Here is a 26,989-nt window from a genome sequence, read left to right as displayed (position 1 = left end):
TCTGCTTTCACTGAAGTGTCACTTTATTAATTGCTGCATTTTGATGCTATTATTGCTGCTTATTTCCAAAGAGAATTCCTCATTTGAAGAACCAGAGGGGATACAATCATCCAGTGTTTATTTCTATTAAATCTGTGCATTCAATTTCTGTCTTTGCTCTTATTCTTCATAAGCCCCCCCACCATTAGTTCTCAGTTATTTGTACTTTTTTGTTCTTTATTGGTGCACGTCTCGCTTTCTTACTTGTGGCCTCAGAAATGTTTCCCTCTCTTCAGTGATACTTTAATGAAACATTAAATGCCACGCTGCATGTTTAGACGTCACCCCACTCCTATCGTCCACCTGACCCACTCCCCTCAGGAGCAGCGTGCACGACCGCTTCCTCCTCACACCCCTTGGCTCGTCTGATTGGCTGAGGCGAGAACTCCCAGTGACCCCCTGAGAGTGATGTCAGCTCGTCTCCATGGCTGTGTGGTTTGTGTTTATCGTCCGAGGGGGACGGCAGGCTGGGATGTGTCACTGTTTTCACCGAGGACCAGAGCTCTTCTTGGCTCGGCTTCTATCAGTACCGGTGGGAGCTAAGCCAAGTTTGAGGCGGCTTTAACACAAAATGCGAGGGAGAGGTTATAATGTTGGTCCGGGCTTATCTGCTGCATGTGGGGGAGTTACCGAACACATGGACACAGCTGTGCTGTTATTGTCCCGCATGGTTTGTTACTGGTGGGTTTCACTCCAGATCACAATGAAGGAGGTATCACTGTTGGTTTGAAGGCTGAAACCAATGACTTCATATATCAAACAAACCATGATATGTAAAAGTCTTTGTAAATAATATAACAAAGAGAGTACAGTCTAGACCTGCTCTGTTTGTTAAGTGTCTTGAGATAACGTTTGTTATGAATTGGTGCTCTACAAGTAAAGATGGATTGAGATAAATGTTTTTTTTTACTTAACCATGCAGTGCTTGCACCTTGTGAAACATAAAAGTTTTAGTTTGATTTTGTGTACGCACCAAAGTGAATTACTGAATTACCTGCATGGATAGATTTGGATGTTAGTAAAATAAGTTATATCAGAGACACTATAAAAGAAGGAAGTTGGGTTACATGTCGTAAAGGAAGTAACGTATGCATTGCAGGCAAAACACACTTTCCCTTAAACGCACAGTATGTAAATTCCAGCGCCAGGGGGCTCTCAATCTAAACAATAAGAAAAAGATTACGTCGAGGCTGGCGGGGAATCATGGGAGGTTTCTCTGCTCCCCGCCGAATGAACTATAACGTACCTTTAATATACAGCCACGCTATGGCTGCATGATAATGGGGAAAAAACATGGAGTTTTTGTTCTATCTGGCAAATGAACAATACAGTAAATCACCTAAAATAAATTTGGTTAAATGTTATTTTTAGAATTACAAATCAGAGCATCAAACAGGTTGCTCTAGAAAGGAGAAGGAAGTGTCTCTGGTAGAACGTGTTCTTTGAAGTGGCCCGATGTTTTGTCTGTGTAGGACATCCACCTCTGACAGACAGGATATCCTACTGTCAAGTTCCACCACACACCAGACGAGAGGCAACCACAAGAGTGTCTATCAGTCAATCATTATTCCACAAGGAGTGCCTGAAGTGACGCTGTTGAGTAACGTGATACAGCTCTGACCGCAAGTCGAACAGAATCTGAAAACTGCTGATTTGATTGTGGATGGAGGCATTGTTTATGAGACTGAAAGAGCAGAAAAATCTGAGGCTTTGAAATGTAAGTCTTAGGCCAAGTGTCCACCTCTCCAGAACTGTAGACACATTATCTACATGATCTTTTATCAAGCACTTTTAGTTTAAAAAAACCTCAAAATGTTGGAAGACCAGAGAATGAAATGATGGATAGATCTATGGGAAGGAATTTGAGGCAGATGCGACAGCTGTGACGCTCCTCTCAGCTGCTCGACTGTATACGAGTCTGATGGATTTGCTTTGTTCAACCTGAATAGATCATCTGATCTGAGCCAGCTGTCTTTACAGTCTCCTGCACCTGCCTGACTCTCTCATTTCTGCTCGACACATCCTCACATGTCTGTGTCTTCTATGTCTTAGGATGTCAAATTGTTATACCTTTTTGATAGCACACATTTTTTTACGAAACAATCTCAGTTATTTTAATGACAGATGGAATTGAAAAGTAACAAAGCTTTGATTAAAAAAAGCTCAATTTCACAAGACAGGTGTGTATGAGAGAAATGGGCCAGTCAGAACATACATGCAAACTCCTGCACACAATTAGACATTGTGGAGGAGTTTGCCTTTTGGAAGTTTTTGTCATTAAATCCATAAATGACCCAATACTGTTTGCCTAGAACAGCGGTTCCCAAAGCGGTGGTCAGGACCCCCTGGGAGGTCCCGAGATGCAAAGCGGCGGCTGTTCGCACCATAATGCTTTAACCACTTCCAGGGACAGTCGGGGTTCCCCAGTCTCTAACACCGTTATTTTGGGGGTCGCAGGACAAAACGTTTTGAACCCCTTCGGCCTAGGGTTCTTAGGGCGCGGTCACACTGGCAATGTAGTCGTACCGTGCTTAAGCAAGGCTGTCAACGTTGTTTCCCCGCATGAACTGTACCGTGCCGAAGCACACACTCTTCAAAGCGTGCCATGGCCAAGGAAGTGTCACACTGGTCAAACGAACTGGACTTTAGGGGTGAGGCATTCTTAGGCACGGTACAGATTGCCAGTGGGACGGCGCCCTTAATTGTGTTGCACTGTGAAACAGGTTTCCATACTGTTTGATTTTGACTAGAATTGTACCACACACCACATTAATAGATTTCTACCACTTGGTCTGAGACCGGGCTATAAATTGACCTCGCTGGGGTGGTGATCCAATTTGTGATCACCATCCCAGCAAGTCAGATGATCAAATTAGGCTGTTAGATCTCTCCATGGAATTAAAACATCCAATCACAAAAGCCCTCTTAGGGACAGGTGTTGCAAAGTAGCATCTGCTGTAAACACTGTGATACTTGCATTGGATTGCTGTTTTCAGTTTGTCTATATTGTATCTGTCCCTATCAAATGACCCATAAATAAATACATAGAGCAAGAATGTCTGCACCCCCACAGGGGGTAAATAAAGTATTTCTGATTTTTGAAAATGGGGAAAAAACTAGTGTCACTTCTCTTCATCTGTGTGTTTATAACAGTTGTAAATATCAGACATATCAAGGAGAAGAGAAACCCGGTGTTTTGGAAGTTTTAACTCCCTGTAAACACCTTGCAAACCATCACACTTAAAACACGTTATCTAAATGCAAATTGAGTATTGCTGCTGACGCTCAAGTATCAACACAATTCCTCACTCTAGCATAACAACTGGAAACTGTACAAGGGGAGCAGAGTATCAATAACAAAAGCGGTAACCTGATGCACACTGTCTGTGAAGCAAGAGAACAGGTCTTCATGTTGCAGCACGCGTCCCCTTTCAGGTCTCTTTCAAGAGCCAGACTCGTACACAGAACAACACACTGACACAAATTACATGCATGAAATGTCACATGAAGAAGCACACACATCTTTAGCTGCACACACAGGACTACACTAATGGAATGGGTTAGCTCCCAGCTAAGAGAGGAGGCTCAGTGTGTGTAGTTTAAGGGACTGTTGATATGCTGAAACACCGCTATTCTCAAAAGAGGAGACCTAAAGTCAAGTCTTTCCAAGGTAGCCACGTTCAGGTATGTTTAAAGTTTTCCTTCAAAATTGTGCAGACACATTTATCTTTTAGCCTGTGTATGTTGTTGTGCTGCAGAACTCAGATTCTGACGGGTTAGAAACAGGTTGTTATGTATTCAGCTCTGTTGAGTGTTGGTGCAGCAGTCATGTTTTTATGTTCATGCTCACCAGGAATGACTCGAGCAGTGTTACAGTATCAGATTTGGGAAGTTGCCTGTCCTCACATAAGAGAGAGTGATTTATTTCTGCTCACTGTTGCTTGTAAAATAAGTATAATTGCACTCTGAATTGCTCCAGTTTGTGTGGCCACAGCAGTAACCAGCACTAGGGTGAGGTGCTTCTTGAGCGTCTGCCTCGGTCGGCTGTGTTTTGTGCATGTTGACATTTACAGTCATGTCTATATTCAGACTATACCTGAACAGTCTTTGCGTTTATCTCCCGATCAGGATCTCATAAACCTGCATAAGAAACCTAGCCGAATACTTTCTTCTTCTCCTTCCATCTGGCAATCCTGTGAAAATACAAACGCTAACGGTGACAAAAAATGAAGAAAAATGAATGTTGCATCCCTATCTCATATGTTATGCAATATGCAATCCATACTAGATTTGAAATCTTGATTTTAAAGAAGATGTAAAGTGTTTTTCTGACTGCTCAGATTCCCAGTTTATAGTACTCTGAGCACTGTCTGCACATGAAGCGGAGCATCAAGCAGAGCACATGGTGGTCTACACTAAAGTTGGTTGACAATATGTAATAATGGGAAATAAAATGAAGCTGTGTGAGTATAAAAGAAGTCTTCTGACAAACTTTGCATAGTTTTACCAGTCTCATATAAGTGAGAGAAATCACTCTATGGGCCACTTTGTTGGTGAACAGGAAATGTTTCCCTCTCAAATTGTAATTGGTTTTCATCAGTGAGTCCCTGTCCTCCATCACAAACAGGCAGAATTCTCACTCATGTCCTCTCCTCTTGTCCATCTTTTTTCTGCTTCTTCTGAAGGAACCTTCAGTCCAGTTACCTAGGGCAGCTCAGTCGAGGATGTCATCAGTCAGAGGATCCCGTGTCTTTGCTGAACTCCAGTTTCAGATACACCTGAACCTCTGATGCACCCTCGTTTATCTCTCCGTCTCTTCGTCTCCCCATTGTTTCTGCTCTTGTTGTTTCTCTTTGTCCTCATCTCTCTGTCCGTGTTCCATGAAATACCTCCCTTTCTTTTTGTCCTCAAGCCAGGATAAGGCTTTGTCTTTGTTTTCTCCGAATTGTCGGTGTTGTAATCTCTCAGTAATCTTCCTCAGCTTGTCAGAGTCTCTTGTCATGCAAATACTTGTTTTATGGTTAAACCTGAGGAAATCAAATGGTTTAACTCAAATATTGGTCAATCATTCAGTGAAGCTCTGTTGAGAAGTTTTTGTTCCACTGTATTAATTTGTGGCCTAAATAGAGTATTTATCCACAGTTGTTGCCAGGTTTGCTTCTTAGCTTTCCCCTTTGAAAAGGGATCCTAAGATTTTTACAGGTTTTTCTTTCTCATTTGGGTCTTGATCTTAATCTCCCGCTACGCTGTCGAAAGAATCAGGAGCAATGAGTCCAAGGGGGCGGGGGGCGAGCGTTGGCAGGCTGACAGCTGGTGAAACCGGAGACGCCTCGCCGACGTGTGTCTTCAATTTGCATCCACATTTTCTCCGAGGCTGGACGGTTCAAAGAAACCAAATTCAGTGCTTATGTCCTGCATTCTGCTTTTTCTCCGTGTAGCAGTGCAACACTTTAAAGTATTTTCTGAGTTCATGACCATATGAGCTTAAGTACTGTGCATTTCTTTCTACATACCACTTGCTGGGATTTTCTTTTCTGACAAGCTCAGAGGAGTCGAATGAATGAATTATCTATGAATCATGTTTGAAAGCGAGAGATGTTGTCCTGAATAAGTCCATGTTGATTTTCTTAAAAGTTCACTCTTTTCTTCCGCTCTCAGCTTTCTTGTCACTGCATGTTTGACAGTCTGTTTTTTCTTACAGTTGTCCTTTTCAGAACTATTTTCTCGAATATTGTAATTTTTGGAGTTTCCCAGTTGAAGCCTAGACAGGCAGGGATTATTAGGTATGACAATTTAATCACCAGACATGAAGAAATTTTGACAGGACTATTAGTTTTGACAGTTGAGTACAGCTCTCTGCAGGGTCTCGGCTATAGCCAAAGAACACTGAAATAACTCGGAGGTGAGAGGCTCCATGGATCCTGTCTTGCCTCTGTAATGCCTCGGTTACTACATCTGTAGACGATATATGGGGGGGATTACGTCATCCCCCAATTATGCCTCGGCTACGTTCATATTGAAGGTGAAACATTACAGGGATGTTAATATTGCACCTCGAAATGGCAGTCTGAATAATGCTGAGGTCTGATACATTCTCACACCTGGAAATATTCCATTTTGTTTGGAGGAGTTTGCAGGAGGAGGAGAAGGAGTCTTCCAAAATGGTTGTTATTTCTAGGTATCCATCACTACAACATGAATAAAGATATTTCTGCAAATATCAGAAGTAGAAGACATCAACAACTGAGGCAAGCGGTAAAGAGTATAAAGTGCACACCCACAAAGGGTGAATGATCCCGACTTTACCTGCTGCGTCTACACATTGCCTTACCTGGAATTTAAGCAAACTCATATTAGGGGACTACCAAAGTCCCCTAGGTCATGCCACTTTTTTCAGGGACATTTAACACTTTTTGTACAGTCAACTTTTCCTAGCACGTGCGACCAAATGCTCAGCTTTGATGCTCTGCCACAGGTTCTGCAGACAGTGTGATGAGGCCAGAGGGTTGTAAACAATGAAGCCTTATGTTAAAAAAAAGAGTAAACCAAAAGAGACGAGCTCAGAGTATCTCTCTCAGCTCTCTCTCTATGCTCTTATCTCTTCCTTACCTGTGCTTGTCTAGCTAACTCCCAGCCTCCCCTTTGACTGCATTGATTTTTTTTTTTACCCATCAGCCTGTTAACATTTAACCTGTGTGAAGGTCACTGGTGTTACACTGGGAGACAATACATTCAGCTGTTGATCCAAAATGTTTCCACTCTGCTGCCCCTTGTTAAGCTGCTTACGGCTGTATGGGGGGGGGGGGGGGGGGGGGGCTGAATGATTGCAGATTGATTGATTGATGAAGTTAGTTGATTGTGTTCCTGTCTGACAAAGCTATGGATTATGGTCTTTGTGTATTTTCTTTTAATTTCCATATTAAAAACTCTGGATTTCAGAAATGTTAACATGCATTTTCTTGGTTTGCAAGTGGCAATTGACTTCTTGCGCTGCATGTTGAACAGACATAAATGGAAATGGAATGAAAAGGCAATCATTGACTTTCTGTGCACATGCTGAAATGTGAAAAGAAAAATACACTAAACAATCTTAGAAGACCATTTCAGTTTGATCTCCATCAGCAGGCTTTTTAAAGGTGGAGTCAGTAGCATTGTTTGTTGCAGCTTGTAATATGACCTTCAGACTGAGACCCTCCTCCTGGACTCATCGCACCCAAAAGCTCACACTCACTGCAGGACGTAGTGTGTACGTTTACTACTTGTATCTACATTGCAAGCTACCTCGAGTTAGCACAAGCTAACCACCAGTGTTTGTCACCTGCCTGTCCAACAAAAAGCAGACCAACTCCGCATCGTCGGGTGAAAGCCAACACAATGTTCACCCTCGTTTTGGAACGAGCTTCATCCACTTGGTGTTTCTCCTCACTATGATTATATTTTCTCCTTTTTTGACGCTACATCCACACCAGCCATATTCCCCATTTGAACCACGTCCAATGGCTGAGTTGTATCCACTCCTAAACTCACCTGCGAGCTGTCATTGGCTGGGGGAAACACACCAGCTCCTCACCTAGAAACATCTCAAGACATCAAAAACAAAGCAAAACATCAAAATCCAGGCAGAGTCTGCAGACACAGTTACCACCACACATGTTTGGAGGCCCATAAGGGATGATTGAGTGGCATTACTTTCTGTTTACGTCTATATTTAAATGTTTTAAGAAAAAGCTTCTGACACTACCTTTGAGGCTATAAAGACCCCAAATTACTGTGACGATGATATGCTAACGAGGGAGTTTTTTTTTTATTATTGAGAAACGGAGAAGAAATAGCTGCGTCTGCTTCATGAAATATCCATCAGGATGAGTCAGTTTGTGTGGAGACAAAAATCTGCAGGCTCATGAATTCATGTTCTCTTTCTTCCTATACTGTATCTTCAGAGCCCTGCGGACCGCCTCCCTGCATCCTCTCCACATCTCTGCATCCTCTTAAGGCTGTCATTGGTTGTCTCTACCTTTTGGAATTTCAAGGCTGGAGTCTTGTAATGTGATCGTTCATTATTCATGATGTTAATCAGGCTACAGGATGAATTCTCCTGCTTTTGTCCCTTTGCACCATGTGTGAGAGCGTCCTGTTCTTTTGCATTTTGCTCGCCATATTTTTGGGTTGATCTGGTTTGAATCTTCATTAGATAAGTCATTTATATGACAGGGAGCTCTAGACTCCAAACGCTGAATGCAAACTGAGTGTTCCCCCCCCCCCCCGAAGCCGAAGTAAAGACTCCCTTGTGTGCGTCATTTGAAGCCGAACGCTCTGAATAAATACTTCTGATTAATGGCCTTTCTTTAATTTCTACTCGTTGGCGGTGTAAATGTGACTATTTTAAGAGTTGGGTATGTTAAACTATCAAGTGGTTGCCTGTTTCGATCAGATACAAAGCTTTCTTTGAATAGAAACATTGTTCGGCGAGCGGCTCGGTGCCATTGAGGTGTTTTGGTTTTTGCCATAATTTCTCTCTGGTTTCTGTCTCGGTTTTTTCCTCCAACCTCTCCATGATTACTTTGAGTTGAACAGTTCAATGGAAGGACACATGAGGGATTGAATGATAGCGAGGTTGAGCTTGATGCAGACTAGAGGCTGGAATGGTTTAGGTTGTTAAAAAAGAACAGACAGTCTGGAGAGACAAATGTGAGAAAGTCAGAGGAAACTGTGGGTCAATGAGGTCCACAGATATGTCATGATAGTTTTGTATGTGAACTCTTTGCAGTCTGTCCTGCCTTTAGAGTAAAAAGGACTTGCTAGTGCCTGAATTATATCTTCCTGATTATGCTTAAAAACATTGAGGGGTGGTTTCAAATGCTTCATTACAGCTACAGCTATGGTAACCACAGTAAAGTAAGTCAACAAACCATATAATATATCCATTATCCATACCGCTCTTCCCATTTGAAACCAATCCCAGCTGTCATTGGGCAAGCCAATCACAGGACTGGCATATAGAGGCAGACAACCAGCCACTGTCACATTCACACCTACTGCAAAGTAGAGTCAACAATTAACCTACCCAACATGTCTTTGGACTGAGGAAGGAAGCTGGAATACCCAAAAGGAAACCCACACATGCACGGGGAGAACATGCAAACTCCACCCTGTCCGATGGGGATTTAAACCATATGCTGTCATATATTAAAAAACACTCCCCTCCATCAGACATGGAGTTCAAGTGTCTGTCAGGCAGCTTGATGAGTTTTGCACATTTCACACACTGAGGTTAATCAAACGTGCTTTACAGGGTAATAAACCTAAAATAAAAAACTCATTATAAATTCATTTTAAAAAAGAAGAGTTAAGAAAGAATTGTATTCACATCTGTGCATTTCAATTAAATACTGTTTTATGGAGAGACAGAAGAAACTTTGTGTTCAGACTTTTGAGGCCCTCTCCTTTCTCCTCGCTGTGTTTTTTTTTTCTCGTGTGATCTGAAACCTTCATTGAAACCTCTCAGCCCTCTCTTTCCTTTTCCAGACTGAATATTTATAACTGAGGACCACAGCCTTCGCCCCACACACACACACACACACACACACACACACACACACACACACACACACACACACACACACACACACACACACACACACACACACACACACACACACACACACCGCCCAGCACAGCACAGCAGGACGGGGCAGTTGTTAATTCCACCGAGTAAATGGTGAGCAGCGAGTGTGGCAGCGGTCCAGAGCCTTGAATTCCACTTGGCACTAACACGGGGAGGAATGTTTGGCACTGGAATCAAGCAGTGATATAAATGCTGACGTACTGTTGATGGCAAACACACAGGGCATATGTATGTTTTATTGCAAGCTTCTGATCTCAACCTGAGAGTTAACACATGGCCTGTACTTTAATACTTTAAGATGTTAGCAACACCCAAATAATGCACACTGTAAAGATTAGTATAGCAGTTATATTTAGGCCTAGTATTGATAATTCAATGTGCTGTTGAGGTGGTTGGGATCAAACCAGGTGTAATATAGCAGTCTTAAAGGAGCAATATGTAGCTCTGACACCTGATGTTTTAAATACTGCAGTCCAAATTCAAAACATTTGAAAGAGCTAACCCTGCCCCCTCCTCACTAGAGTCAGTGCTCACTCAGGTCACCATGTGGTGGACTCTGAAGCTTCAGTGTTTATCCAGCTCTGCATGGGTCTGTAAACCTTTCTGTGTTCTAACCTCTCTCCATTTTTCAAAAAGCATCTCCAATATTGATCCTAGTTTGAGCACGTTTCTGCTCGTGGAGCTTATTAGAAACATGCAGAGGCTTTTTAGGTCGGGTACAATCACTTCTATCTGAACCACTTCTCTTGACCCGCTTCCATCGCTGCAACACCTGTTGGTTTGACGTTTGCCTGGCAAACCCAGGGGCGTCCAAAACGACGTTGTGGGGGTTCCTTTAAACCGCCTACCATATCCAGAGCATTCAGGAGCAGAATCTAAAGTTAGAAGGAGGACATACTGGCTGCTGCATTGTTGTCAGAGAAGCCAGCACTTCAACATAGCATGTTTCCTTAATGTCTGATCAGATAGTAAGATACCTTTATCATTTCAGTCAGTAGATATCTTACATTTGACTCCTTTAAACTTTAGGATTTGACTTTAACAGTAACTAAAAGTCGTAGTTCAAAGTCTAGAAAACATGAAGCTAAACTTTAAAAAATATCAAACCACACATAGTTTATAAGTATAACAAAGTGGTTGAGGTTCCCTGTCACCACTCGACACTGACATGTTCGTCTCTGTGCACAAATCCTTTTCTGGTTTTTCATGCATCACAGAACACTTGAGCGACATTTTCCAATTTCCGCCTCACTTCTCGCTGGTGTCACTTATACCTGAATGAAAGGCTCTTTTGTGTCTCACCTCTACCTCACGTTGACCCCCTGCAGTGGAGGTCATGTGCAGTGTGTGTAGCCCTGCCGTGCTTGTGCACACATCCCCACATCAATGATAAGCAGAGCGAGGACATATTTGTCTGCTCGATAAAGACAGGTCGGAATATTTACGAAAGTCAGACATTCTTTCTTTTGATAAAGTGACGAGCTGGAAACTCACACGGACGGGGGTGACGTTTTGAAAAAGGTTTTAGATTTATCTCCTCTTTTTTGGGACATTCTGAAAGACCCTTTGGAAACAAGTGGTCGTTCATCTTATTTGTGCAGGGAGGGATCGCTTCAAAAACATGCTTTTTCCAGCAGAAACATGCTTCATATTTTTACAGTCACACCTGAGCTGCCTGCAGCAACAGTCCGTCATTGAGACGTACAAAGAGAGCACTTAAGCTCCTTTTCAGATGTCAGGGTGAGATTCCTTCAACAAATGTTATCCTGAAAGAAACAGAGTCACATGTAAACATTCATTTTGATGTATTACGTATAGTTCAGATGTCTCTGCTGGAGAATACATGCTTACCCCATTCTCAGTTTACTTGCCCACTGTGGGAATTCAAATACATGATTACCGTTACTTTATGTCCACCTTTTCCCACACACTCCTAATAGAATGACATCAACTTGTAACCCTCTAAGACTGAATGAATCCCATTTGATTTAATGCTTTGAGACCTCTGCATCCTCAGAGAGATCATTTATTTCCCCTGAAAAAACTGACAAAGACAGCCAGACACATGCAGTCCAACAAAGCATGCTCCATAAGACCTTTGTACAGCACATCTCAAATTGCAATTTTCAAGCTCTGACACAAATGTGATTTTAAATGAATATTTTTACAAAATTTGAAAACCATGAAGAAATAAAAACATTGAAATTGTTGATACTCTTCTAGGGATATTTACTGGATTGAGTGGACATACTGTAGCATGTACTTATATCACGTCAAGATTCATTTTTGGGCTTTCATGACCTTATTGTAGAGACTGGATAGAGTCAGAAATCAGGGAGAGAGAGAGAGTGGGAAACAACATGTGGCAAGATACAGGCCTTGGCCGCCCGCCTCGAGGGCTACATCCTCAGTACATGTGCAGGCAAACTAAACACTAGGCCACCGGGGCCCTTTTTTGTTGCCTGTCTTTAAAAAAAGTGTTCTAAGAAATGTATTTTTTGACTTTTTTATGCATTCATTTTAGAGATGGGACAGTGGATAGAATCAGAAATTGGGGAGAGGGAACGTCATGCGAGATTGGAGCCACAGGTTGGATTCAAATCCGGGCCGCCCACCTGGAGGACTACAGCCTCCTTACATAGGGCGCACACACTAACCAATAGGGCACCAGCGTTCCTTTGTCACCTTTCTTATAAAACCATGTTATAAATGTATCAAATATAATACAGCAGGTATTAAAGTGATTTTGTTGATTAGAACTTTTTTTTACCTCATGCATTTTGCATGCCATAAAGCAATGTTTTCTCTTCTGCATATTAAAGTAAACTTATTAAAGACTTAAATGACAAAATGTGCTCTCTATTTTTGAGTTGAAAATTGGCTTTTTATAGCTGATATTGATATCCATACATCTGCATGTTAATGGGTGTTTTGAGGACCTGGCGCCTAAAATTCTAGAGAGAAAAAAACAAACTGGCCGTGCGAAATGACGTCCATTTTTATATATTCTTGTATAAATTGGTGATGTGTCCCTTTTTGTATTTGACAAAACATCAGTATGAGATGTTACTCTCTGAAAATGGTCCACACTACCCCAGAACTAAATCAAGTAGTAGCACACAAACACACACAAACACACTCACTTGACATGAAGTGACAATAATCCTATTGTATGTTCTTAGTCCATTGCCTGCTGTGAGGATAAAGCATGTCTTTACACAGACTGTATGAGGTTGTGTGTGTGTCACACAGCAGTTTCCGCGTTCCCATTGGCTTTTATGTGACTTCCTCGCTCACTCTCCATCTGGTCTTGGTTTAAAATAAAACCTCTTCCTGCTCCGAGTCCCTAAATCTACAGTGACTTAATTATTCTCTCAGATCTTCTGTTTCTTCTTCATCTTGTATTTAAACACATTTAAGGAGGAGTGGAGACTTCTGCAGAAAAATGCATTTTTAAAGCGATGGGGGGGAACAAAACGGTGTCACACTCAACTTCAAAAAAAAAAAAAAAAAATCAAGCATTTTGATTTTCTGTAAATCTGCAACACTGCAGCGCCGCAGGGTTCAACTGAGCTGGATAGATAGCAGAAGGATTCCCAGGGAGAATTCACTGCAGTGTTTTTTTTTAATGTGAAATGTGTGTCAAGTGTGGGACAGCGTTCTGTTAAAGTTTTATAAGGACACAGAGGGGGAAGTACACTGGGAGACAAACATGGAGGAGGGGAAGAGTGGTGAGAGGGAGCAGTAAAGGAAGATAAAGAATCATAGAAAGCGTTGAATATGGGTTATGATATGCTGAGCAGAAGATGAAAACATGACCAGCAGTGATCATTAAAAATGTTGCGTTATGCTTTTTAACATCGGGCGAGAACAACCCTGAAAGCTGAAAGAGTTTGTAGCAAAAACAAAAAAAACCTTTGCTGATAACACTGTGTGCCGACAGGCTTCTACAAATCAGGAGGAGGAGGAGACTTTGGGTGCAATTAGAGCCAAAGACATGGTGAATGAAGTGATAAGGTTCTGAATGTTCAGACTGAAGATTAATCAATTAGAGTCATACAACCTCAGGATAAACACAACTCCATTACAACAAGTTAGAAAACATCCTGTTCTCACTCCCACTCTGACAACTTTTACCTCCTAGTCAGGGGAGCTGCAAAATACCTAAATGACACGTCTGTTGTCATTTCTAGATGCTTCTTAAACCTAGGGGGGGATTTATTTTCAGAAAGTATGGAGAGCAAGGGAAACTCTCCACTCGTTTGTCGATTGCAGATTGAGATCTTAGGCCGTGTTCACACTTGACTTCTTTTTTCAACTGCCAGCGCCTTTTTTACATACAAGCCTACGGAAAAAGGTTGACGCCTTTTCAAAAAGCGCTGCGCCCGACGCCTTTTTTCAGTTGAATTATTTCAACTTTTCAGAAAAGCGCTGGGTGACGTGAAGCGCCTTTCTGACAGCTGACCAATCAGGACGAGTAGTAACCTACGTCCCTAGTTACCTGTGCCCAAAAACTGCAAACTTCCACCAGATATGTGTGCACTGCGTGTCCGCTCCGGTCTGTTACGGGACCGTGCATTCCTCATCCGTCAACACCCACCGGCTGCGTTCTCAGTCTGCAGCACGGAGAGCACAGCCGGACAGCTGGAGTATGAAGACAAAGCAATTTCCGTGGTAGTGTTACAGATTCACTCGCGACAGCACGAGATAATACGAGGTTCGTGGTATAAAACTCAATAAAAACCTTATAAACACGTAAACAAACACATAAACAAACACATAAACGGTCGTTTTTCTGAACCGTCAAAACGGAGGGTGTTATTCTGAAAATAAACCGGATGTTTTAGTGTTGTATCGTGTCTGACTTCCCGTCCCGTTTGTTCTTTTCTGTGCTAAATTGATGCGTTGTGCTCCGGCCAGGCTCCGGCGCGGTTGCATCGCAGACTAGATCCCGTTGTTAAGGTTACAGAACACTCGTGCATAAGCGCTCAAAAAGGCGCTGAAGGCAGCGCTTTTTTCTGAAAAAAGAAGTCAAGTGTGAACACGGCCTTATGTGGATAATGAAAATAAAAATGCTTAAATAGGCCGATGAGGATGTTGAGTTGTTTATTGCTCACAGCGTCACAGCTCTGTGACCTCATACTGGACACGTCTCACGTGGTCCACCAATTATCCGTCTGAATCATCGGACGAGCTGGAGTAAGGTGGTGACGGTGATGAAGAAGAGGATGAGGATGATGAAGAAGAAGAAGAAGATGATGAAGAGGATGAAGAAGAAGAGGACGATGATGATGAAGAAGAGGAAGATGATGAAGAAGAGGATGAAGAAGAAGAGGAAGATGATGATGAAGATGATGATGAAGATGAAGAGGAAGAGGAAGATGATGATGAAGAAGAGGAAGATGAAGATAAAGGTGGCGACGTGGCGATCTCTAATTCGTACAGCCTCACAAAATCCTGAACGGAGCTCTCGACTCGATCTGAGGAGTCGAGTATCTGCCCGTCGTCGACGGGAGACGACTCCGAGGAGTACGAGGAGATCACGTCGTCCAGGTAGTCCGTGATCAGATCCAGCCCAGAACTCAAGCTTTGTTCCGAGTCCGACTCGTCCTCCTAAAAAAATCAGTTCAAACACATAGTCTCTCCTCTGGTAGTTGGCGACTTTGCCATTGATTGTACTTAACACCTTTAAGAATTGTATTTAAAATGAAGAAACATTTATCGTGAGCTGCCCTACCTGCCAGTCTACCATCAGATTCATGTGTTCAAAGCGCAACAGCTCCAGGTAATCCGACACTTCATCATCTGCTCCACTTAAGTTTAAGTCCTGTTCCTCCTCCTCGTAGTCGCTCTCATCTGACAGGAAGTCTCCGTCTAAATCTTCCACAGAAGTGCTGCGGCCCGGTCTGGGTGGATCACCTCGGTGAGCTAGTAATAACGCCATGTGGTCGCTGTAGTCTGACGCTGTGATGAGTAGACCTGAATTGCTCAGAATCAGTGTTGCCAAAATAAAATGAGAATGTTTATACTGTGTACCGCGGCAACCGTTTGGTGCTTTGATTTGAACGGCTTGTGGAGTTCTTGACTGTTGCTGTGTGTTCTGCAGTGTTTTCTTTGTGGTCTCCTCTAAAGCCTGGTGTCCACCTGGCGTTTTATCCGGGCACAAAAAAGGTCTGGCTGTGCGCTCAGAAGTGCTTGCATGTAGCGTTTGTTTTTGGTTTCATGCTGGTGCTCAAGGGCGACATCTGCTGATATCGCATATAAAGCCTTTAAGTGCTCGGGAGGCCGCACATAAAAGATGGAGTGCTCTGAAAAGAAGTTTTTACTCCGGGCGGCCACCTGCTGCTGCAAAACGCTGAAAAAAACTGAAAAAAGAGCCAGCGCTCAGACAAAAAAAAAAAAAAAAACTCTAGGTGGACACAGGGCCTAACCCAGGGATGGGCAACTTTGGTCACAGCAAGGGCCACATACATTTAATTCTGACTGCCAGGGGGCCAAATTGTAGGATACAAAAACGATTACAGTCGATTATGTTTCAAATTTAACTCAACATACACCAGTGATCAAATATTATTATGGAAATATTTCTGGTTTTCATGATTTCATGGCAGATTTTGTCATGTTTTGATATATAAAAATTGACCTGAGGGCCACATTGAGGGTTGACGAGGGCCGCATGTGGCCCCCGGGCCGCCAGTTGCCCACCCCCTGGCCTAACCTGACTTATCAGCACTGGGTTGTACCAGCTATGAGTGAGTTCAAACGCAGCCTATAGTTTGAATGTCATTTCTCATTTTCTCACAGTTCACACACTACAAACATGTTAGGGTTACACAAAGTGAGGAAGTTCAAACTTGAGAAAAGTGACAACTTAAAACTTACTGCCTGATCTTAGTAGGTGTAAAGTGGTCTGAAAAATACGGTTGCCATGGAGCATCATTGTGAAAGGTGGGATAAACTTTTTATCAGCTGTTGTTTTGACGTAATGCGCTTTATGTGATGGATTACATCTCTTAAAAAAAGAACAACATCATCTGCACAGTGATAGAGTATTGTTATATTACTTGATCTTGTAGTAATGGTTGTTTTTCAGTAGCTCTAAAAGGTTGTACTGTTACTCCCTGTCTGTCCATTAACAGCATTTACACCCTGTCTTAAAGGCAGGGTTGGCCATTTTCGAAAACTACCATGATTTTGAAAGTGGCATTCCCACAGTGCTTCGTCTGCACCCACCCAGTTTTGCATAACTGCGTGAAATGTTGTCATAATTGTGTTAAGCACTTGAACTGTTGACACTGACCACTTCATGAACCTCCATCTTTTTTATGGTGCTGTAAGAGAGCATTGAGCGCCTCGGGAATGTTTTGCATGTCTCTGTTATGTAGGCTGGGCTTTCCCCCCCGCGGCCAGCATGTTGGCCCTGGCCCGCTTCCAGGTCTGCAGGGGCCGATGAGGGCCACTTGCCGCAGGCCGCGATGCAGTCTTTGATCTCGCTCCAAATCTGTCTTCAGTTTCGATGCAATACTTGAGATAAGAGCCGGCCAGATTAGCGTCATGGGAATCTCAATAAGACCCCCAAGGGAACAGAGGAGAGCATTTTGATTCTCTGTTTTGTAAAGAGCCGATGATTTATTAAAGTCAAAGTGTGTGACTTGTGACGATGGTGGGAATCCTTTTAAAGTTGATATGCCCCCTATCAGGGGGGGGGGGGGGGGGGGGGGGGGTGTTTCTCACAGACTTGTTTACTATATAGCTCAGTCCCATGTCTTCAGTTTGGCATAGTGACATTTGCTCTGAGCTATTTTTAATGGATGAACTTGGCACACACGCACACAAACACAAAAGTAGGGATGTAGGAAATTCACTACATATAAACTTGAGAATCTCCATATTATGCTTTGTCTTTCTAAGGTTTTCACCAAAGTTAACATTTTCTTTTTTTCTCTTCTACTTTTGGGGTTCAGTTGGATATTGTGTCTCTGTGTGTGTGAGTGTGAGTGTGTGTTTGTGTTTGTGTCTGTGAGAAAGAGAGGTGGTCGCTGAATGACCAGTATTTGCTGCCATCCTGCAGATCCTCCACACCACATTGGATTAGCTCAGAGACGTATTCCCATGTACAGCCTTTTGTTAAAGTGCTGCCCTTTTCCCCCTAGTGGATTGATAAGACAACATGTTCATTTTATTTACTATTGGACAGACAAGATGAATGTTTTTGTCTAATTTGTTGTTTTCTTGTGAAAGGTCAGATCATATGTCTGGCTTGTAACCTTTAAGAAAACCGGATTTTGGATGTTTGTTTAACAAGTCTGCTTTCTTGTTCCATCAATCATCTTGTTTAGGTCGTCAGGGTTGTTGAGGTGATGTCTCATTTCATTTCACAAACAACAAACGAATGCGTCTTTGCTGAATCGAGTTAAAGGCGGTGATTCGTTGCTTCCTCTCGAACTGCACCTACCAGACAGATTTCGAAACTGTCGGACAGTCTGGCCCTTTGTTTTTACTTTTAGAAACAAGAAGATGACAGACGGGGCAGCAGCAGAAAAACAAGCTCCTGTAACCACACAGACCCTCAGTCGTTTGTTTGCATTGCTTTGTTGACAGATGTAGATCTAGTGAATGTTTACTTCCTGCATTTCTGCGACTGATAAGAACTTTACAGCAGACCTTTAGTTTACAGAAGAGAAGTTGGTCATTTCCTCAAACTGCAGGCTTTAAGCTACACTTTGTGATCCACAGATGTCTTTAACCGTGTGTGGATTCAGTGTTTCTGTGCATTCATTCAGATTTCCACACTGAGCTCCATCAGCTGGAATCCACAGGGTCTCTGTGTCAGGGGTCACACACAATGTGGCAGATCCTGTCACACAACATGACATCTGTCAGGACAGTCTGCTGGTCTGTGTATGGAGCTGACAGGAAACAATGCACAGGAAATACAAACGGAACCTTTCCTCTTAAGCCTTCTGATGCTAATGCTGCACTTATAGTTTCTCTCTACAGTCTATCTCTATGTTTTGCACTGTACTGTACTGACTTGCATATCGCTAAAGTCGAGCAGCAACAGTCCTTTCTAAATCTAAATTAAATCTGAATTAATCTTTCTATTTTGAAGGAAGAGTGTGCGTCTTTTTGATCCAGTAGATATCGCACTTGAGCACCAGCATGAAACCAAAACAAACTTATTTTTGGTGACACCTCTGCTATTCTGAAGCCTCCGCTCTCCTCCAGCGACACACCTACAACACCTCTCCAATTACATTCACACAAAGGATTTATGAATTAGAACACACCAGAATTAAGCACCATTAAGCTCAAGCGGCGGACAAAATTGTCTTTTGCTTGAGCTGCAATCACCTGTGCCCTGCGTTGTTGTGTTAGCATGCTAATGTTAGCACACTTTGGTTAGCTCATAGCTTCACATTGAACATAAATTGACACAGAATGACCGAGATCTTAAAACACTTACCTGACGTTCAAATAATCAGTGAGTATGTTATTCTTCTTTCCTTTAGTCCTTGACTAAAACAGCTTTTATACACAACGCCGTCCTGTCCCTGTAAACACGGCTCTGACAACAACACAGCAGGGGGACTCACGCTTCTCACTCGTTGTAGACAGTTATGACTCAGAGAGACATTTACAGAGGTTATACATGATTTCTGATATATGTATGTGTAAAATGTTGCACATTCTTACTTTAATGTCTCTTTTCCCCGTTTCCTATTAGCTATAGAAATAGACTTGACTAATGAATCCAGGAGTAGCTGATAGTTAGCTTTAGCTTCATTTGTCTGCATTAAAAAGGTGTGAAATCATGAACATTATACACAGGCCTCTGTACAACTGGTGAACTGTATATATGCTGAGTGAGAAAGCACTGCTTCACTACATTCACTGCGGATGCTCGTATCGCGATAATGATAAAACCAGAGATTGATTGCCCAGCCCCATTCCTTTATAAACTCAATTTACATTGATAGCATTTAGCGCTGTTAGATTGCTGTCTCAACGATTCTGCAGGGACAAAAAGCTTTCATTCATGAGCAAGATTTAACTTGCAGACTATTTTAATGCACAGAAAAGAAACAGGACTTCACCCTGAGGTCCTTAAAAACAGTACTTTACTGTTTTTCTTTACCATCGCATGTCTTCCTCCTCTTTTCATCCTTTGATCTGTTTTTCTCTCTCACTATTCTGCTTTCTCGATTGCCCCTCTTTTCTCTCTAAGAGACCTTCAAAACAGGGTGCGTCTTATATACCAGTGTGACTTATTTTCCAGATTTTACGGTACTTTACTGTTTTTCTTTACCATCGCGTGTCTTCCTCCTATTTTCATCCTTTGATCTGTTTCTCTCTCTCACTATTTTGCTTTCTCGATTGCCCCTCTTTTCTCTCCCCCTATGACAGCCTTTTATCTTTTTTAAAATATATTGCAAGTTAAACTCAGCAGCGGTGCTATTATCAGTCTATAATGTGTCTGGTGCCCTTTGCGTTGCAGCAGGTCTGCATGTGTGACAGTGTTCTGTTACAGTAAAAGTGGGTAATGAGGCTGGAACCCCTCAGGGGCTCATGCTGCTGTGTGCAGGCTGAACCCAAACAGTCATGTCTTGACTCATAACTTTAAGAAACGACGCCCAAACACTTACAGTACACACTTAACAGACGTGCACTTTGTATCACTGTGCACTGAGCTCTTTGTGTCTTTCACTCCGCTGCTGCTACTTGCAGTAAAGTGTGTGGTCATATTTGTTTCTGCATGTCAGGACATTAAAATGAAATGTTTAATGTGATCTAGCTGCTGTACTTTCTATTTAGGGCTGTGTGTACAGGGATGAAAGACAAATTAAGCCTTGTGTAACTGCATTTCATAATATTTATTGTAGTAATTTAGCTCAGCTTTGAGTGGCTTTTAAAAATCCTTTGTTCAGGGCCGCCCGCAGAAATGTCTGGGCCCGTGAAAAGCCCGGTGAATGGACGCTCCCAGGATATGATTTAAAGCATTCGATCAGTCGTGTTAGCACTAGCCTCCTGGCTAACATTAGCTCCCTCTGTCTGGCTCCCATCAGCCTTTGGAGCGGACTCAAATTAGTTTGTTAACAAGTTCTATGTTGGGGTCAAATGTCCGAGCCAGCTCCATCCTTTTCTTCTTCTTTCTTTTCTGGCATCCTTAGTTTGTGCAGGTCCTGAAATGCCAATCACATCAATCACATCCTCAACATAAAAAAAAGCCTCATATAATTTGCAGAAGAGGGGGTTTACATTTTGAAACAGGCTTCATATTACTGAAGCAACAACCAATAAAAAGTGTGTTTCTGTCGCTTTAAGAGGTAATTGTGAGTATGTAGGTGTAACATACAATGTGGTCATTGTTGCTTTAAATGAGGATGGACCACGTTTTTTTTTTTTTTTTGCTAACGTCCATGTACCCTCCCCTCATGACTGGGCCCCTTTACCCCCCATTATGAACGGCCTTTACTTTAGGGGTTTTCAGACCAAACAGTTCTGGTGACTTTTTGAATAGGAACTATCCACTCGGGAGTTCCCTGAGAACTACACTACTACTCTGAAGCAGGAGCTAAAAAGGTTCCTCTAAACGGGGTCCTAGGAACTAAAGTAGTTCCTGCGGTGCATTATCAATAAACAAAAAACAACAGTTCCTAGAATTCTGAAAAAGTTCCTGCAGGCCAAAATCACCCTTTGACTTACGTTTCACTCCATCAGTTTGTCTTGTTTGACTTTGATTACCATGCTTCCTCGCTCCTCTCCTCTCTACCTCTGTCTTTATCTCTACACATCTACTGATCTCGTTTGACCTTCGCGTGTCTTACTCAAAACATTTGACAAGAAATCAGTCTCAATGATACAGCCGTTAGTGCTGGGATTCCCCCTCCAGGCTCCTTAGTATTGTAGGTGTCTTGCTTGAAGTGCCAACAATATCAGAGTCCCTGTCAGACTTGAAGTACCTGTTTGAAGTTTTATAAAGGATTGAAGCTTTTATTTGTATCTCTCTTTTTTCTCTTGCCAGTGCTGTCTGTCAGACTGTTCTCAACCCTTTCATCATTTCTCATATAGTGACTGTTGTTTCTCGTCTTAGTTTTAATAAATATCTCTGTATTGTACACTTAATTTCATACCGTATATTGTATATGGAAAGTTGTTTTTTGTGACAGATAACGGTTTAATTGATTCTTTTCCTCTGTGGATGTTGCATCTTTTTTTGCTTGTTTTATTTTGACCTAACCTTTATTTCTTTGCCCGTGTGTTTCAGGATGCTAGTTACTGGCTGCAGGTCCACCGGTTGGAGCACGGTGACGGCGGCATCCTCGACCTGGACGACGTTCTCTGTGACGTTGCTGACGACAAAGACAGGGTGAGTGATGCTCTGAAATGAATCACCAAGAGAAACAGAAGATTTAGTGTTCGCGGTTGTTTACACATGGAACTCTTTTATCAGGAAGCACATTTGTTTGTTTCCCTGCTGTCTCCAGAATGATGTTATGCATTTGCAAATACACGGAACAGTTCTCACACAGCATGCAATGTTCAGATCACGACTGGTTGCATGTTTGTTGATCGTAATCTGTTTATGAAAATCGTTTGTTAGGTTTATGGTTTGAGAACAGCAGAGTTGAATTAATGGTCACATATTATGCAAATGACACTTTCCAATGTTTTTCTAACACTAATATGTGTCTCTAGTCTGTCTACAAACCCCCCAATTATGAGAAAAGTCCATCCTCTCCGTCTTTAGCCTGCTCCACTTTTCAGAAAATGTGTGCTCAAACAGGCCGTTTGGAGATTTTCCCTTCATGACATCACAAAGGGCAGTAGCCCCTCCCCCAGGTGGGTGACACTCCCACAGCTAGGTGTTTGTTCTGCCCTCTGAGTCTGCCTTCTCACTGTAAACAATAGGACATTGAGCGAGAAAGCCCGAGCCAGCCAAGCCCTTCCAGAGAGGGGGCGTGGTCAGACACAGCTCATTTACATATTTAAAGGTACAGACACAGAAACAGCCTGTTCTGAGCAGGGCTGAAATAGAGGGGTTTATAGACATGATCAAATACAGGATCAGAGTGGATTTAGAACAAGAAACTTCACACACATGTATTGAGGAGCTCTGAGACGTATTTAAACTTATTAAAAAGGAGGATAATATGTGACCTTTAAACTCTGCCGAAGTCATGGGAAATGCTTCCTGACCAATCAGATAAGATCATTTCTTGTGTACCAGAGCAGCATCTCTGACTTCATTATTAGCACAGTTTCCCCTGTTGTTGATCTCTGATTGCCTCTATATGTTAATATGAGCCCCACATATCTATGTGTGTTAATTTAAACAAAACATACTGTCGCTTTAGGTCAGTTTGCTTCGCTCAATAGAAGCTAAACACAGACTGCGACTCTCCCACGGCTCTCTAGATGCAGAACAATGTGACTTGTTTTAGCACAGGAAGTTATTCAGAAGTAACTAATACTGGTCTAACTTCAGGCCTTGAACCTGTCAGTGTCAAAAGCCTGACAGTCACACTTCCTCGTGGCCTGATTCGTCCCTCGCCTTCAGGCCACTTTGACAGAGAGAAGTCATCATCCTAACTGACAGACACGAGGTCAACGGGTCACATACTCCACTGCGCTCAAATATTTCACTGCATTCCCTCCAAAGACTGAGATGTGTTCATGTTTGTGGAGCTTTTCAGCAGCTAAAGTCGTTGTAAGACATGCGGAAATCATCATCATGATCTATCTGAGAGGTGTGACTCAACAGCTTAAGGTTTTAAGATTGATTAGAGGGGACTTTTTCTCTGTTTCTTTAGGTCACAGAAGACATTTGCTTTGCTGAAAATTTATAGGTTTCTTCAAGTGATGCTTTAAAGTATTTGCATACCATCAATCGGCCCATAAAGCCTGACAAATAAGATGTCAACATAGGCAATAATTGAACATATCTGCTCAAATGATGGTGCTCTAACTTGAAGTATGGGCTTTCACTGCTAGGATGATGTAGCTGTTTGCTAAACATGCTAACACGGCAACTTTGTGCACCTTATAAAACACATTATTTTACATTTCCTGAGTTTGTGAAGCTATCTTATTAGTTTTTGCTGTATTTTGTGAACGTTTGAAAGACCTTGTTTTTTATCTATGCTTCTGTATTTGGTCAGAAATGTTACACAGCAGCAGAAACTTGATTCTCTCCATTAGCAGTTTTTACAAATATATACATAAAGAGTAACCTGGCCAAATTGAGTTGGGAAATATCTACATTTTATATCTTGATTAATTGAAAAATTGTATTTTTTTTGCCAGTCCTGTAATGCATTTTTTAGACCAAGCCTGCAGATTTGTAAACAAAGAAAACAGTCAAAGCTAAGCTAACTTTCATTGTGTTTTGTGTATTATGTAAATAAAGGGAGAAAACAAGTATGATGGAGTGGGACACATCGTCTTGGCAGCGCTTCTGTGAATTAACATTACCAGTACTCCTGCTTCTCAATCATCCCAACCACAGCCTCATTTCTCCACAGTTATTATACAGAAGCCTTTCCACACGGTTGTTTGGATAGTGTTAGCCTGATGACAGATAATGTAGTCAGACAAAAGCTTCTTTTTATACTGAGATCCTTCAAAAGAGCTGCAAAGAAAGACATTTATTATTCCAGCTTTGCCCTTTGCACTGAACCGAACAGCGCGTGCATATTGCTGCACGTGTGTATGACAGTGTTGAAGTCAAGACAACACTAACCAGACCAAGACAAACCCGAGAGCAGAGTGCTCCAAGACCGAGACATTTAGGGATCGAGACCGAGCCAAGACCAAGACCAAGGCAGGGCGAGACCATGAATATCAATGGAAAATCACCATCTTGTGTTTAGGGGGCGTGTCACTCACTTAGACCGTAACACCGGGAAGGATGTGGCTGTAACCCGGGGACAAAAATCTAATTTTGAATGAAGTTATTTGTTCTTTTAGAAAGAGGAGGTTTCCTTCTAATCACAGTAATGATGTGAGAACCGAGACAGAAGCCGATCAGTGGCGGTCTTGACCGGTCTTGATTTAAAATCCGGAATCCGCCCAGTCTGAGGCTGAGACACGTCTGAGGTAAAATACTTTCAATTCCGAGACGAGACCGAGACCTTCAAAAAGACCGATTTTGAGTCCTCCAACACTAGTATCTGAATTCACACATCGTGAAGATGGAGTGTATCAGAGGGAATTCTGGGAGTCTGAGTTTGAAAGTCAAATTATTCTTTTGGACACAAACATTTTGTAAGATGTTTTCAGAGGTGAAGGATGTGTTGTTTGTTTCTCCCAGAGGAAAAAAACGTTTTTTTTTTACAGTCGAGTTCTCAATTGACTTCTGAGGCCCTCAAGAAATATAACTCATGCAAAACTTCATGTAAGACTTTGTAGTTCAAGTGTGTAAGAAATATTCGACCTCTGCCCTCTACAGTACCATGCAGTGATGTGTTTGAAGGAATTTGTATTTTGGTGGCCACGACTTCTTTTTTCCTGCAGCTCTGTCCACCTGGAGTTTATGGGCCTGCAGGTGTGAGTGTGTGTCTTCATGTGTGTGACCCCCCCGCTCCTTTGTCGCTTCAGGCGCTGTGAACATTTCATACATGACAGCCTTCAGTCTCACTGACATAAATCTACACTACGCTCACTGCTTTGACACAGAACCCTTTGGGGGGTCTGGGAATGTCGATATGAAGAAACAAAAACAGAAATGAAAACAGGCAGAACGTGTGAAATAATGCTCGGCAGTTATTTAAAAGGTTTTATTAAGTAACATTCATTGTTTCAATCAGCTGCCAGATTTCTGATCCATCAGTGGATGTTGATGAAACCGCTCACAGTAATACAAATATATCAAATCAAATCACACCAGAATAATAAGATGACAAATATGGAGCTGTACCTGAGATTGTGCTGTACTATTTATGTAACCATTTGTTCCTTAATTTGTCAGAAAGGCGTTGTTGATGTCAAAGGCGCTCTTTTCCAAATGTATGATATTCCTTTTAGTTTTGCCGCCTACGGATCGTTTCTTGTACCCACATCCTCTTCGCTCCGTGTCTGATCGGGGAAATAAACAATCTGAAATACAAAACATGCAGTAAAAAGCAACGTGCAGCGCTTTTCTTCTCAGCACACACACTCTTCACTGAAGCGCTCCAGGGCGCACAGCAACAGAAAAAACGCTACGTGCACCTAATTCAGTTCCTGTTCAAAACCTTGTAACTGATGAACAATAACATAATCTCTTAAATCAAGCAGAGAACATTAAAAACATCTGACTGCAGCTTGTTTTGAAGCCTCTCTTCTCGCCCTGTTTATTCTGCAGAGGATCTGAGTGACACTGAGGCTATACGTGAATCTGCTTTTTGTTCGGTGATTAAAATGAACTTGTCATCTGATGTGTTCTTGGTGGTCTTACTGTGTAATTGAGATTTTCTCTGAGGCGGAGTCTGTGGTAAGAAGTTGGATTCGGGAGGTTTGTGTTGTCTGCCAGGAGCCCCTCAGGTAATGTCAAGCTTTTTGGTGCTCTGCCAACAAAGCACACATTCAAAGGGATGAAAACCCAGACCTGTTGTGTGTCTATCAGCAGAGAACAAAAAGGTACCAATTTTCTCTGCTGCTCCATTATTTCCCCTCCACCCCCTGAAAATTACTTCTAATTACCACTACTCCATAAATCTTGACTTAATTAAATCATTGTCAAACATTATAAGTAGAGATGCACCGATCCACATAAATCTTTAAAAATCACAATTCATTGCTTTATTGTTGATTTGTGCATTGTCCTGGCTTCACATACAAACAGTTAGCAGCAGCAACAACTGTCAGGTTTTCAAATTCAATCTTTTAAACTCAAGTGTAACAACAGTACTTCATAATCACATAGAAGGAGCTGTTCCATCTCGTCTGAACGTCGTCATGGAGACGGTTGGTAGGGAACATAGTGCTGTGCGAGCTGAGAATGATTAAAGTGCCCCAGTGGTCGTTCTTGATCGGTGACGTGGATCTGCTCCATCAGTCCCATATCTGATGCATAAATTACGTCAATATGGGACCCGATATGAGATCGGATCGGTCCAGTCTCTAATCAAAAGACTTCTGGTTTAAAATACTTTCAGCACAGTTTACAAACCAGCTGAGTTTGGACAGGCTAAAGTAGAATTACTTCATAATGCTTCATAATGTTAAATATTCTCAAATCAAGTTTTTGGTTTAGTGGGGCAGACTTTTGAGTATACGTTTAGAAAGCGAAATCACAGTGCAAAGCTGGTTCACAATCAACATTGTAAAGCTGCAGCCCAAAAG

General features: G+C 42.2%; 1 protein-coding gene across 6 annotated transcripts in view; it reads left to right on the top strand.

The window, feature by feature from the left end:
• Window positions 1-26,989, top strand: part of pard3ab (par-3 family cell polarity regulator alpha, b) — a 270,125-nt gene that overhangs the window by 23,081 nt on the left and 220,055 nt on the right. For all 6 annotated transcript variants that reach the window (XM_061045451.1, XM_061045450.1, XM_061045453.1 and 3 more), the window contains exon 2: window positions 21,933-22,034. In XM_061045451.1, the coding sequence (XP_060901434.1) occupies window positions 21,933-22,034 (102 nt within the window). The remainder of the gene's footprint in view (window positions 1-21,932; window positions 22,035-26,989) is intronic.

The sequence above is a fragment of the Labrus mixtus genome, chromosome 8 (genome assembly GCF_963584025.1).
Source record: "Labrus mixtus chromosome 8, fLabMix1.1, whole genome shotgun sequence".
In the NCBI taxonomy this organism is placed as follows: Eukaryota; Metazoa; Chordata; class Actinopteri; order Labriformes; family Labridae; genus Labrus; species Labrus mixtus.
This window is presented reverse-complemented; position numbering and strand designations above follow the sequence as displayed.